At 43.1% G+C, this 12120-nt stretch overlaps 1 protein-coding gene and 1 long non-coding RNA gene across 4 annotated transcripts in view; both read right to left on the bottom strand.

Moving 5' to 3' along the window:
- Positions 1-652: 652 nt before the first annotated feature.
- Positions 653-1600, bottom strand: LOC112613698. The gene is made up of 2 exons (XR_003117000.1): positions 1465-1600; positions 653-865 (listed from the first exon to the last, which is right to left on the bottom strand). It is a non-coding gene; the product is annotated as an uncharacterized LOC112613698 (long non-coding RNA).
- An 8795-nt stretch (positions 1601-10395) lies between these two features.
- Positions 10396-12120, bottom strand: part of CYLD (CYLD lysine 63 deubiquitinase) — a 56876-nt gene continuing 55151 nt past the window's right edge. For 2 of the 3 annotated variants that reach the window (XM_025370734.1, XM_025370736.1), the window contains one exon: positions 10396-11985. In XM_025370734.1, coding sequence (XP_025226519.1) covers positions 11801-11985 — 185 coding nt within the window. In that variant the 3' untranslated portion in view covers positions 10396-11800. The remainder of the gene's footprint in view (positions 11986-12120) is intronic. The other variant, XM_025370737.1, reaches the window with a different exon arrangement.

Raw genomic sequence — 12120 nt, 5'->3', positions numbered from 1 at the left:
GGGCATGAGGTACGCAAAACATGAAGGCTTTTGAAAAACAAGCACCTACATGACTCACAATTTGTGCAAAATTGGTTAGGGGTAGCAGGTAGAGAAAAAACCAAAGCAAGAGGAATCAGCATTCTGAGGAGGGGTCTCTGCATACACCAGACCCAGACACCACGGAAGTGCCACATGGGGCAGGGGCTTCCAAAGCCCTGAGCCGCCCTGAACGTCAGAGCTGGAAGGGACAGCGCAGACTCTAATACAATTCTCTGTATTAGGAATGGGGAAACTGAGGCTCAGAGAGGCACCACCCAGGAAGGGGGTGACCTCAGTACTGGAATCTTTCCAACACAGCTGTGTGCTTTGTTTGAAGTGAGCCCTGCTCTGGGAGAAGAGCCCGAGGTGGCAGGTTGAGCGTGGGTATGAAAGTGTAAACCATTTTCCCTCACCTCCCAAGCAGAGGTGGATGGGAGGGCGTGAGGAATGCAGAGGAGGCCTCCAGCCGGCCTCACACAGGTAACAGCAGCAGTAGTGACCCATTTGAGCCCCCATGGTGTGCCAGGTGCTGGTCTCAGGACTTTGGGTCTGTTATCACTGAATCCACACATAAAATGAGCGACAGGGGCACTGTGGCTTTGTGAGAGATGCTCGCTCTCATTTGCACAGAAAGGAGTTCATGCAAGTCTTTTTATTATTATTACATGTCACCGCAACAGGGTCTTGCAGTGGGGGAGAGAGACTGGACTCAACTCCCCACTTATGCAAGTCTTAATCTAAGTGGAATCTCTTCTCTGGATTTCTAGAGTGGCGGGTGAGCGGGGCGGGAAGCCTCTTCTCCATAATGGCAGTGGTTCTCACACTTCAGCGTGTGCCCGATTCTCTTGGTGGGGAAAGGGGGAAGTATTCAAAATGCACATTCCAGGGCCCTCCCTGAGATCTTGATGCTGTAGGTTTTGCACAGGGCCTCCAAGACCAAATTCTCTTTTTTAGAGACAGAGTCTTGCTCTGTCGCCCAGGCTGAAGTGCAGTGGTGTGATCATAGCTCACTACAGCCTCCAATTCCTGGGCTCAAGTGATGCTTACGCCTCAGCCTCCCAAGTAGCTAGGACTACAGGCGTGCGTCATTACACCTGTCTAGTTTTTATTGTTATTATTATTTTTTGTAGAGACAAGGTCTTGCTGTGTTGCCCAGGCTGGTCTTAAACTCCTGGCCCCAAGCCCTGCCCGCCTCAGCCTCTCAAAGTGCTGGAATTACAGGTGAGCGCCACCACGCCCAGCCAGAGCCTGCATTCTTAAAGGCCCCTGGATGACTACCACGCAGGCTGGTCCAAAGACCCCTCCCTCTCTGGGAAGCACTGAAGACAGTGCGGTTGGTTTTCATACTAGGATCCTGACAAAGTAACCTGTACTAAAGTTAGCACAGTAGATATGAGGCTTACACCGAGAAAGGGTCGCTAATAAAGGGAGGGGACATCAGACCGACATTCCCCCAGTAAAGCCACAGATTTGTAATTCATTCATTCCTTTGCAGATTTCAGGACCTCACAACAGACCTTACGACATTCTCCCACTAGATGGCGCTAGCTCATTTTAAACCCCGTTTGTAGAAGATGCCTGAAAGCTCAAGCCAGAGGGAGCCGCAGATACAGAGAAAGGGCAAGACAGAGCCCATTATGAGAGAGGACAGCCCCAAACAGAAATGGCCAACTTAACTGAGCAGCTGTCCCGAAATGACTCAGAGGAAACTTAATCCGTCTTGGATGTAGTGTGTAATCTAGTGTGTTGCCCCGACTGCCACATTGGCTTTCAAAAATCCCTGCTGCCTCCCAAGGCTGGGTTCTGGTTGCCGCTCGGAGTTCGGGAGCTGAGATCTGGGACAGCGCCATAACCAGTAATGACCACAAGATGGTGCTGCTGCACTCAGGAGGACAAGATGCCTGAGAAAATCTCAATCTCAGAAAACCATCTAAAGACTCAAGAGTGTGCCTTAAAATAGGATCGTGGAGGGAGATGAGAGGCAGAAAGAGACCTGCTGATTAGACTTGCACCCTGTCTCTCAAGTTCATGTTTACGATGTTAGTACTAATGCTGCTGCTGCTGCTGCCACTGGTGGCTGCTGTTTACTGAGGGGCTACGGAGTGCCAGGCACTGTGATAAGCACTTTCCGTGCATGGTTTCATTCAAAGTTCATCAAAGCCCGAGGAGGGGAGTTCTACGATGTCTCCACTTCTGAGAGGAAGCATTATGTGGGGAACTAGAGACGGAGATGTCTTGTGCTTTCTCGAAAGAAATGGGGACAGTGATCTAATTCTGAGCACAAGGACAATAGTGAGTGGGGCTTCTACGAATAAAAGGCTGAAACAGCCTGGACAACATAGTGAAAGCCACTCCCTACAAAAATGTAAAAAGTCAGCTTGCGTGGTGGTGTGTACCTGCAGTCCCAACTACTCAGGAGGCTGAGGCGGGAGGTTTGTGCCAGGCACTCATCAAGGTGGTAAGGAAAGACAATTGAAGGGACTACGGGAAGTCCTGAGGAGCCCACGATGAGCCATGCGGCCAGGGGATCAGTGCTGTGGAGAAAATGAAGCGCGCAGGAGTCTATAAGTGCCCGTAGGTGCGTTTGAGATGATGGCAGAAGTAAACTGGAGCTGGCATCCATGGCTCACAAGAGCCCGTTATAAAATTTTCAGGAATTTTGCGAGTCAGTTCTTGGATGGATCTATTATCGAATTATTAAACTACCAAATTATATAAACTTAAAATGAAATTATATTTAAAACAAAGGTAACAAATACTCACAACTCATTACTTCCTAACTATTTTACATTTTACCGTTTTCTATGCCAAAGGTAAGCAAACTGTTTCTGGGAAGGGCCATTTAATGACTGTGTGAGCCATAAGGGTTCAGTCAAAACTATTTGACTCAGCCATTGTAGCACAAAAGCATTGATAATATAGACTGAACATCTCTAATCTGAAAATCTTAAATGCTCCCTAATCCAAATATCTGAAATGCTCCAAAATCCAAAACTTCTTGAGCACCAACATGACACTCAAAGAAAACGCTTGTTGGAGCATTTTGGATTTTGGATTTCTGGATTAGGGATGCTCATCCGGTACTGCAAATATTCCCAAATCCAAAAACATCTGAAACCTGAAACACTTCTGGTCTCAAACATTTCAGATAAGGGATATTCAGCCTGTACTTAGATAAATGATCATGACTGTGTTCCAATCAAATGTGGTTCATAAAATCAGGTGCTGAGCTGGTTTGGTTCATAGGCTGCTGTCTGACACCGTGGTTCGTGCACAGGTATTTATTGTATCTGTATGGTGGAAACGCTATGTACTTGTGTTAATCCCACTATGTAAGTCTTCCCTAGTTCCTTCAAAGGTGTCATTTTGGTAGCTTGCAATTGGCCGTGGTGGGGTATTTATACCACCAAATGAGCAGAGGCTACAAACAGGGTTGCCTCTCAGCCCCCAAGAGTTGGTTGTTAAACATTTGCCAGCACGCCCCGGCTAATGTGGTCTGTGAAGGCCTCTTTAGGGAGGTGACCTCTGAACAGAAACCTGAAACTGCACTTAGTCCTTCCAACCTGCAGCGGCCCATCCCACCCCCAGTGGGCGACCTACAGGGCACAGTTCAGAAATACGTCGGAACAAAACAGTCTGAAGTTTGCAGAGATGGCCAGACCCAACAAAATACACATTTGTTTAAAACACAATATATTCCAATGTCATCGCCCCGCCACGCGCTAACCCAGGAGTATCCTCGCCTCTCTGGAGCCAATAAGAAGGCACGGCTAAGAAGTCACTCTTCATGGCCTGAGGCCTGACTGCATTTACTGCAGGCTGCTGAGTCCTGCCTGCCACCAAATAGAACCTGCAAGGCAAGGCCTGAGGGGTCGCTTCCAAAGTCTGCTAAAGTTGGGGAGGACTGGAGGAGAGGGACTCAGGAAGGCATCTCCAGTACAGTCAACTTCGCCAACTCTTCAAACCCCAGTGTAACTTCAAACTACTTACTTTGGAAAAGGCCATATTGGGTGTGAAAACAGGTTTGTGTGTTATTTGTAAGGTGACTTCACACACAGAATTTAAAGGTTTTCATTAACTTCTAGTAAAGTGGTACAGTCAGAAGAGTGGACGCAACTTGCAAATTTCAGTCACACTTTTGTAATAAGGGTCAGCCTGCTGGGTGAATTACACTATTCTTATCATATCCCTTTCAGTCTCCACTCATCTAATTACTCTAATTAGACCTCAGAATCTACCTCCTCTCCAATCAAATCCACACTCCAAGGGGTCTACCGAAGCTGGCAGCCCACGGAGACCTGACTGCCCACAGTTCAGTGCGAAGACAGGCTCGAAAGCTTGCCCCAAAACAGTCCCTCCCCAAGAATTCTCCTACCTTCTTTCTTCCCTAATCAACTTGGTGAGCTCTCTCTTTTCTTTTTATACATTTGAGGTTTATCTCTGAAATATTTCCTAAACAAAGAGAATAGCACCGTCATCATGCCCCTTTAAGGATATCTTTATGTCCTCTTCACAAATAGTGAAATTTTCATCCTACTTCTAAATTATCTGTCCCGCCTCTGGAACACATTCCTCATATGTTCCTTGGGCCCTTCCTTAAGGGACTGGGCTGGTAGCTTTACAATAAATTTTCTACTTTCCCCCGAGGAGCTTGTTCATATCCACATTCTCTTTCTCGAGGGCAGAATGTTCCACCAGGGAATGCCAAGTTGATTCTGTCTCCCTCAGAAAACTCCATTCCTCCTGACAATTTGTTCCCAATCCTGGCTGCGCAGAGTCACAAGGAGTGGGGACTATGAGAAAGTGTGCCAACCCTTGAATGTGACAAGGAAGAGCAGTGCTGTCAGAACAGCATTGTTTGGCCATCAGCATGTATATCCACCCATGGGGTTCTGAAACAGAAATGCATAAGGAGCTTTGACAAGGACCCACTCCTGGCCCTATCTTCAGATTCCAATAGGTCCGGGGTGCACACAGGCACTGGCATCTTTAAAATCTCCCTATGTGAATTCAACATGCAACCAGGATTGAATGGAGAACTGCTGCTCGAAGGCAGTGCACACATGTTCTTCAGGTGAGAATGAGGGAGAACATGCCTCAGCAAGTCAGGAAAAGGGGCTTAGGGGAGGGCCAGTGGCTCCTCCTTTTCAGCCAGGCCAGCTTTCTTCTGACAAGGACTTGTTTTCACTTAACTGTCCAGATCCGCAGAAGGGCACAAGGAATGTGCTGTCACCGTCACATTAACAGACCCAGAGTCACAAGGAGTGGGGACTATGAGAAAGTGTGCCAACCCTTGACTCTGACAAGGAAGAGCAGTGCTGTCAGAACAGCATTGTTTGGATATCAGCATGTATATCCACCCATGGGGTTCTGAAACAGAAATGTTCTTCAATGTACTGTTAATACCACTATTACAAACTCAGACCATTCTAGCTTTCCTATCATGGCACATTAAGTGACTTAAACTCCAAATAATTTCCAAGGAAGGTTGATCTGTTACCTAAAAGAAGACCAAAGTAGGAATTTCAGTCCATAGTACATCATGTGACCATTCCTCTGGTCATCACAAAAAAGTAAAATATTTAACTGCCTCTGTGGCAGCTGTAGTAGGATGGGACACGCTACTGGCCAGGCGTGATGGCTCACACCTGTAATCCCAGCACTTTGGGAGGCCCAGGCAGGCAGATCACTCAAAGTCAGGAGTTCGAGACCAGCCTGGTCAACATGTGAAACCCTGTCTCTACTAAAAACACAAAAAATTAGCTGGGCATGGTGGCGCACGCCTATAATTCCAGCTACTCGGGAGGCTGAGGCAGGAGAATCGCTGGAACCTGAAAGACAAGACATTGCAGTGAGCCAATATCACACCACTGCACTCCAACTGGGGCGACAAAGCGAGACTCCATCTCAAAAAAAAAAAAAGAAAAAACAATGAGATACACTGCTCCTTAGTCAATGGTGTTGGGTTCATGTTTATAGATGATGGAATGAAGCAGCAGGGGACAGCTTCTGGTTGGAGTGGCTTGGAGGCTGGAGCAGCTGAGTTTTAACAAGCATCAGAGGTCGGAAATACTTGGCTAGATCAAGGAGCCACACAGCACCATAATGCCACTGGCACATCTCCCAGAACAGGGTAAGTGTGTGAGGTTTTCTGAAGCAATTGTAATGGTGGTAGAGGCCTGATCAAGAAACAGAGATATGGCCGGGTAAAGCATTTCCTCAAAGAAATCTCACCACAGCAAAAACTTAAAGTGTTGCAGAGACCCAATTCCAGCTTTCCCATAACCCAAAACCCTTCTCCCAAAGAAATCCAGGAAAAGGAACCATAAAAATGTAATTTTAATGATACAGAAATAGTATATGTACATTTCTTTCCACAGCAGCACTTCATTCATCTCTAAAAAATTTAACAAAATTAAGGCTAAATCAGAGTGAGCTGATAGGAAGGGGTATTCTATGTGGTGGTCTTCTTAAAGAATGTTCTCATAAATATAGGATGTTCTGCAGACAAAAAATAAAAATAAAACATGCTGAACAAGATACTAGAAATGGGAAATGCCGTAGAAAATGAGCCCCTTTCTACCTATCTACTAAGAATCGCAACTCCCCTGGGAAGTTTCAAATGGGATGTGAGTTCTTTTAATGAATGTTTATGATCTGATGCTAAGACTTTCTAAAATTAAAATTCCACAGTACTAGGCCATTTTATAAACTAAAACCAAGGGCAGTTGAGTCTCCAATATACTCCCTCTAGAAATGTTTAAGTTAAAGTGGACAGTATTTAAAAGTGCTAATTATATCTGAAGCTGTGGTGCTTGAAAGGACAATCCCTCCATTAGTGGCCCTTCTCCCTAACCCATGTTATAAAAATAAATGAAGACTTTAAAACACAGTGAAATAAAAATGCCATCACTGCCAAGGCAAAGGGCCAGGAAATCAAATGGGGTTCTTGAGTAACCTGGCTACAGAGACTGATGGATGCTACGATCAGGGAGGAGGAAGACCTTCCTTTCCCACTCTTCCACTATCCTTGGCCACACTGGCTGGTTAATGTGTTGCCACTGCATCCTGACTTAAGAGAAAACATTCAGCTGCTCCAGCATTGAGAATAAGATGAACAGTCTTTCTCCCCTCCTCCCATCTCTTCTCCCCAAAAAGAGGTCTGAAAAGGGAACGGAGAGGTGCAATGCGAACTCCCTGTAGGAAGCCTCAGTCTAAAACCCCAGTCTCTGTCAAGAGGGGAAATCCCCTGACACCCGCAGAATCCTGGCCTTCATATGGCCCCACACACATCTGCTTTAAGGGGTTTACATTCCTTCTTCCTCCACCTCCTCTTTTGCACGTGAGTTTTCATTTTAACATCCCTTTCTCCTCCCCGACTCCTCCCCTGCTTTGAGGAATTCAAATATTATCTTCATTAATGGAGAATTGCACCAACCCCTAGAGAAAGGGGTATTATTTTAAATTACAGGCCTTATAGCCTACCTACTTTAAAAAGACCTCTTACTTTATGACAAGGATTTGTTATCCCAGAGAAAAATCTTCCCATATAATTTTAAAATTTTCATTATAAAGTAGCAAATAGTAAGAAATAATGTAATTTTTTTCTTTAACTTTGCCTAAGGATTTTGTTTTCATTTTTTTGACTCCTAGAATCTCAATTTCCTCTAAATAAATAAAAGGGAAAGAAAATACCCAGGTAAATAACATCAAATATCCTCTTAAGTCTTATTTGTATTCAAAGACTACTAACACCTCTAGGAAACAGCAGGTTGAGGTACACAGACTAAAATGCATTTCTTACATAAATTAGTATGTAAACACAGAGAAACAGTATGATAAACATCCAAGTACCCACGTTTATGTAGAATAATACAGTAACGTTACATGATCACAAAATCACAAAAAGTGAAGGAACCTTTGAGATCTTCCAGTTAGCAGATTTCATACCTGGCTGGTCACGAGATTCCCCTGGGGAGCCTTCCCTCACAGATTTCCTAGGCCTCTTCCTGAACAGTCGGATTCAGCAGGCATGGCCTGGGACCCAGGAATTTGTATTTTTTTTCCTATAAAATTCAGTAGTCTAACCCTCTCATTATGCAGAGGAGGAAACTAAAGCTCAAGAGGGCAAGCTGTTGTCTAAGTGTACAGAACAAGTGACAGAAACAGGGCTAGAATGCAAGTCTCTCGTCCCTACTCTGCCACTTTTTCCATCACACCACACCACCTCCCAAAGCTTCCCCTACACCTGTCACCCTTACCCTTCAGCTAAGTAGCCTTTAATAGATATTCTGTCATCAAAACTAGGTAGGGCAGGGACACATCTCATATTCCCTCTGATACAATCCTAGATACCTAGTAAGTGTCCGATAAATACTTCTTGGTTGGCAGTCACTCAGCGAAGGCCTAATACTTTATCCTCCATTCACATCTCAGTCTACAATCATCCAAGCAGATGCAAAACTATCTGGCCAGATAATTTTCAAGATCCAGCTATAGAGGTTAGTGAATCCTGAATCTATGAAGATGTCATGTTCAAACAAGCAGGAATTTGGGTGACAACACAGTTCTGTAAGATTAATGGAATCTTAATCTTCCATACTATGTCTCCCCCTTGTTCTCAAAATCTGTGAAGAAAAAAAAAAAAAAAAGGAATCCTAGGGATAGGAAGAACCTGGCCATTTATCTACAGTATTTGGCAGACAGCAATTTTTGAAAATCCTAAATTATTCTAAGGAGAAAATCCTTAGCAACAGTAACAACATATTTAGTTGATTTTTGTTGCTGTTTTTCCTAGTTTTCAACGTGTTTTCCTAGTCTTATAAAACATTCTTCTGCGGATGGAGTCTAACTCCTTTATAAAGCTGACAGTGAGGGATGGGGCACATTTAGCCTGTCTATATATGATAACATTGCTCTCCTTCCCCACTCTCTCCCTCTCCACCGCGCGCGCACACACACACACACACACACACACACTTATTTGGAGGTGAGGAATATGACATATTTTCTACTTGTAATCATGAATCATGAACCATGTTATAAATGAGATAATTCAATTATATTGTCATCTTGATTGTAGATAAGGAATAAAAGATAACCAAAACCTTTAAAAAGTCAACAGGAAAATATTGAAGAAAACTTAAGGCTAAAAATTAAATAACCAGCAGGCACATCAGCCCCCGCACCATGCAGCCTGGCTCCAACTATGTCCCTCCTGAGAATCCAGGCTGTGCTGAAGTGCGGAACAGGAGGGGCTACCCAGAGGGAGCCAGGACAGACAGGTGCGGGGGGAACCTTCCTGCTGCCTCATGATACTCAGAAGCAGGGAAGGACGCAGCCTCCCCAGGAACCACCAGAGCTGGCCCTGGCATCCCCTGATGAGCACTCCCTCCCCAAGTAACGTTAAAAAGACGGCAAGCGCCACCTGAAGATGTCACCAGAAATCACTTATGGATGAGGCCCTCCCAATTAAGACAGTCTCCACACCTGAAACCAGGTGTCCATCCAAACAGGTCTTCTTCAAGTCCTCTACCATGACAGCCTGGGTAGCAGAGCTTCCTCAACTTGTATTTCGTTTTAATTTCTACAGGAAAGGAACTGTCTTCTCTCTCCTTTATTTATTTTTTTTCCAACTGTTAAATCCAGTCTCACCTAGATCGTCAGCCCTCAGTATCTGCAGGGGTTTGGTTCCAGGATCCCTGCAGATACCAACATCTGAAGATGCTCAATTCCCTGATATAAAATGGTACAGAATTTGCATATAACTGACACACATCCTCCTATATATTTTAATTAAATCATCTCTAAATTACTTATAATACCTACTAAATGTAAATGCTACATAAAGAGTTCTTGTATTGTTCAGAAAATAATAACAAGAAAAAAGTCTGTACATGTTCAATACAGATACGAATTTTCAAAATCCGTATTTTATTTACGGATTTTTAAAAATATGGATTTAAAAAAAAATCATATTGTCCATTTGCAGTTGGTTGAATCCACAGATGAGAAACCTGCAGATACTGAGGGCTGGCTCCATTTAGATTCCTAATCATTCCTCCAGGTAGTCAATTTTTTAAAATCACATTGACAAGCTCATTCATCCATTTCTGCATTCAACACGTATTTATTACAGGGTGACTGGACTTCTAGGCGGTCAGAGCTAGAAAAGGCCTTACAAGTCTTGTACCCCACACCCTTCATTTTACACAAGGGGGATGGGGGCAGGGCTAGCCCTAAACCCAGAGTCCCTCAGCCTCACCCCTGATCTAATAATCACCTCACCACCCCAACCAAGCACTTAGCAGTATAAAACCTTGTGCAAAATATATGTACTTTTTCATTTCAAAAATGAAAAAATTACAAGATGAGTTTTGTACCTTACTGTAATTTATAAAGCTAGTAAATATTAGCAAAATGGAATGACAAAACCAAAGAACAAAAGTGCCTTTAAAAAAGTAATCGCAGGGTTTGTAAAGATTCTTTCCACTTTTTTCACATTAAATATTTTATAAAGTCATATGCCATATACTTATGATGACTTTTCTGCCTTTCTGCACAGTTAGAAAGTCATTCAGGAAAGACAATGATACCACAAAACAACACTCAGAGAATGCACATTCCACTGCACTGACATGTATAATCTATGGTCCTAGTCTACAACATCCACTGTGGTCTAAACACACACTATGGCTATTATTAAACAAAACATCCCATTTCTACTTACTTTAGTCAGATGGAGGATGAAGCTGCTGCTAACATTTCGATGACATATCTGATTATCTCAAGTGAAACCACACTGAATTTAATGGGAGTACTGGCTGACAGATCAAACTTAAGTTCTGGACAATATTGTCTAAAGTAATAGAGGTTTAAATATCCATCTCTTCCAGGAAATTGTAATAATTCTATACGCCAAATTCATCCTTTTATGGACTGTATGTTTGTATAGGACTATTTACTTATCACTCCAATTCTTTCATCAATTTACTTTGCCCCATTCCGTAAAATATTAATAGTTAAAAGCCTTAAAAAAACCTGTTAGCTGACAGTAACTACTATGAATGAAGAGCTTCAACTGCTAAATACCCTAATCCTCCAGGAAAATCACTTCAAAAATGGATATTTTGGGACAGAATCACTCATTTATCTCAAAACCAGAACAAATAGAAAACAACACCATTAAGGGAATTTAAGTATTTTTCTGACCACTATTGCAGAAACACAGAAAAACTGAGCAGATTGTAGACATGCAAGGATCAGCAGTATATAGAAAGGATTAACAAATCAAACTCAGTACATCTTTAATAACTGGATTGAGAGTAGACTCTTAATAAAACCAAATTATTTCTTCCTCAAGGCAACCGTTAGCTACAAGGGAAAAATGATTTCATATCCTTGGTCCATAAAGAAGACACATTTATTTACATTCTCAATGGACTAAAAGAGGCTTTAAACTTTCACAATTAAAATTGTATGCTTCCAAAAATATCATATGATCAATGCACTTAACTTAAAGCTTCAGGTATTAATAACTTCATTTAGACTTCTTAAAAAACCAACACAAACATACTTTCTAGAGTGCAAAATGCTTCTTATTAAATACTTCAGGGACACAAAAGCAATTTGTTTTTAAACACAGGCATCCTTTTCTGAAGGATCATCACCACAAAGACATCCATTGCCGGCAATGGACGTGGAACAGAACTGCCAGCTTGAATAAGATGCAACGTTAGGACTCTGCCTTCAGTTTCTTCGCCTCTCCCGATGACCCCAGTTATTTGTACAAACTCATTGTTGGACTCTGGTACATGCACATATACGCATCACAAAGCAGTCTTCGCGCACAGCCTTGGATTCTTCTGGAGTCCAAGGAATGCAGGTCTTCCAGAGACATCTTCAAGTACTCTCCTACTTCCGGGCATGGGGTGACTTGAGGAATGTTGAAGCCGTTCTGACCACCTATGGCACAGAGGAAGAACTCTTTATAGGGCAGTCAAGTTCTAAACCCTTTTGCCAGTGATTTTACAATCCTATCATTTCCAAAAAGCTAATTTCAGGCTCTAAAAGCCTTTATTTTTCTTCTGATTTCTGGAA

The sequence above is a fragment of the Theropithecus gelada genome, chromosome 20 (genome assembly GCF_003255815.1).
Source record: "Theropithecus gelada isolate Dixy chromosome 20, Tgel_1.0, whole genome shotgun sequence".
In the NCBI taxonomy this organism is placed as follows: Eukaryota; Metazoa; Chordata; class Mammalia; order Primates; family Cercopithecidae; genus Theropithecus; species Theropithecus gelada.
The sequence above is the reverse complement of the archived record's forward strand: the minus strand, read 5'-3'. Positions and strand labels throughout refer to the sequence as shown.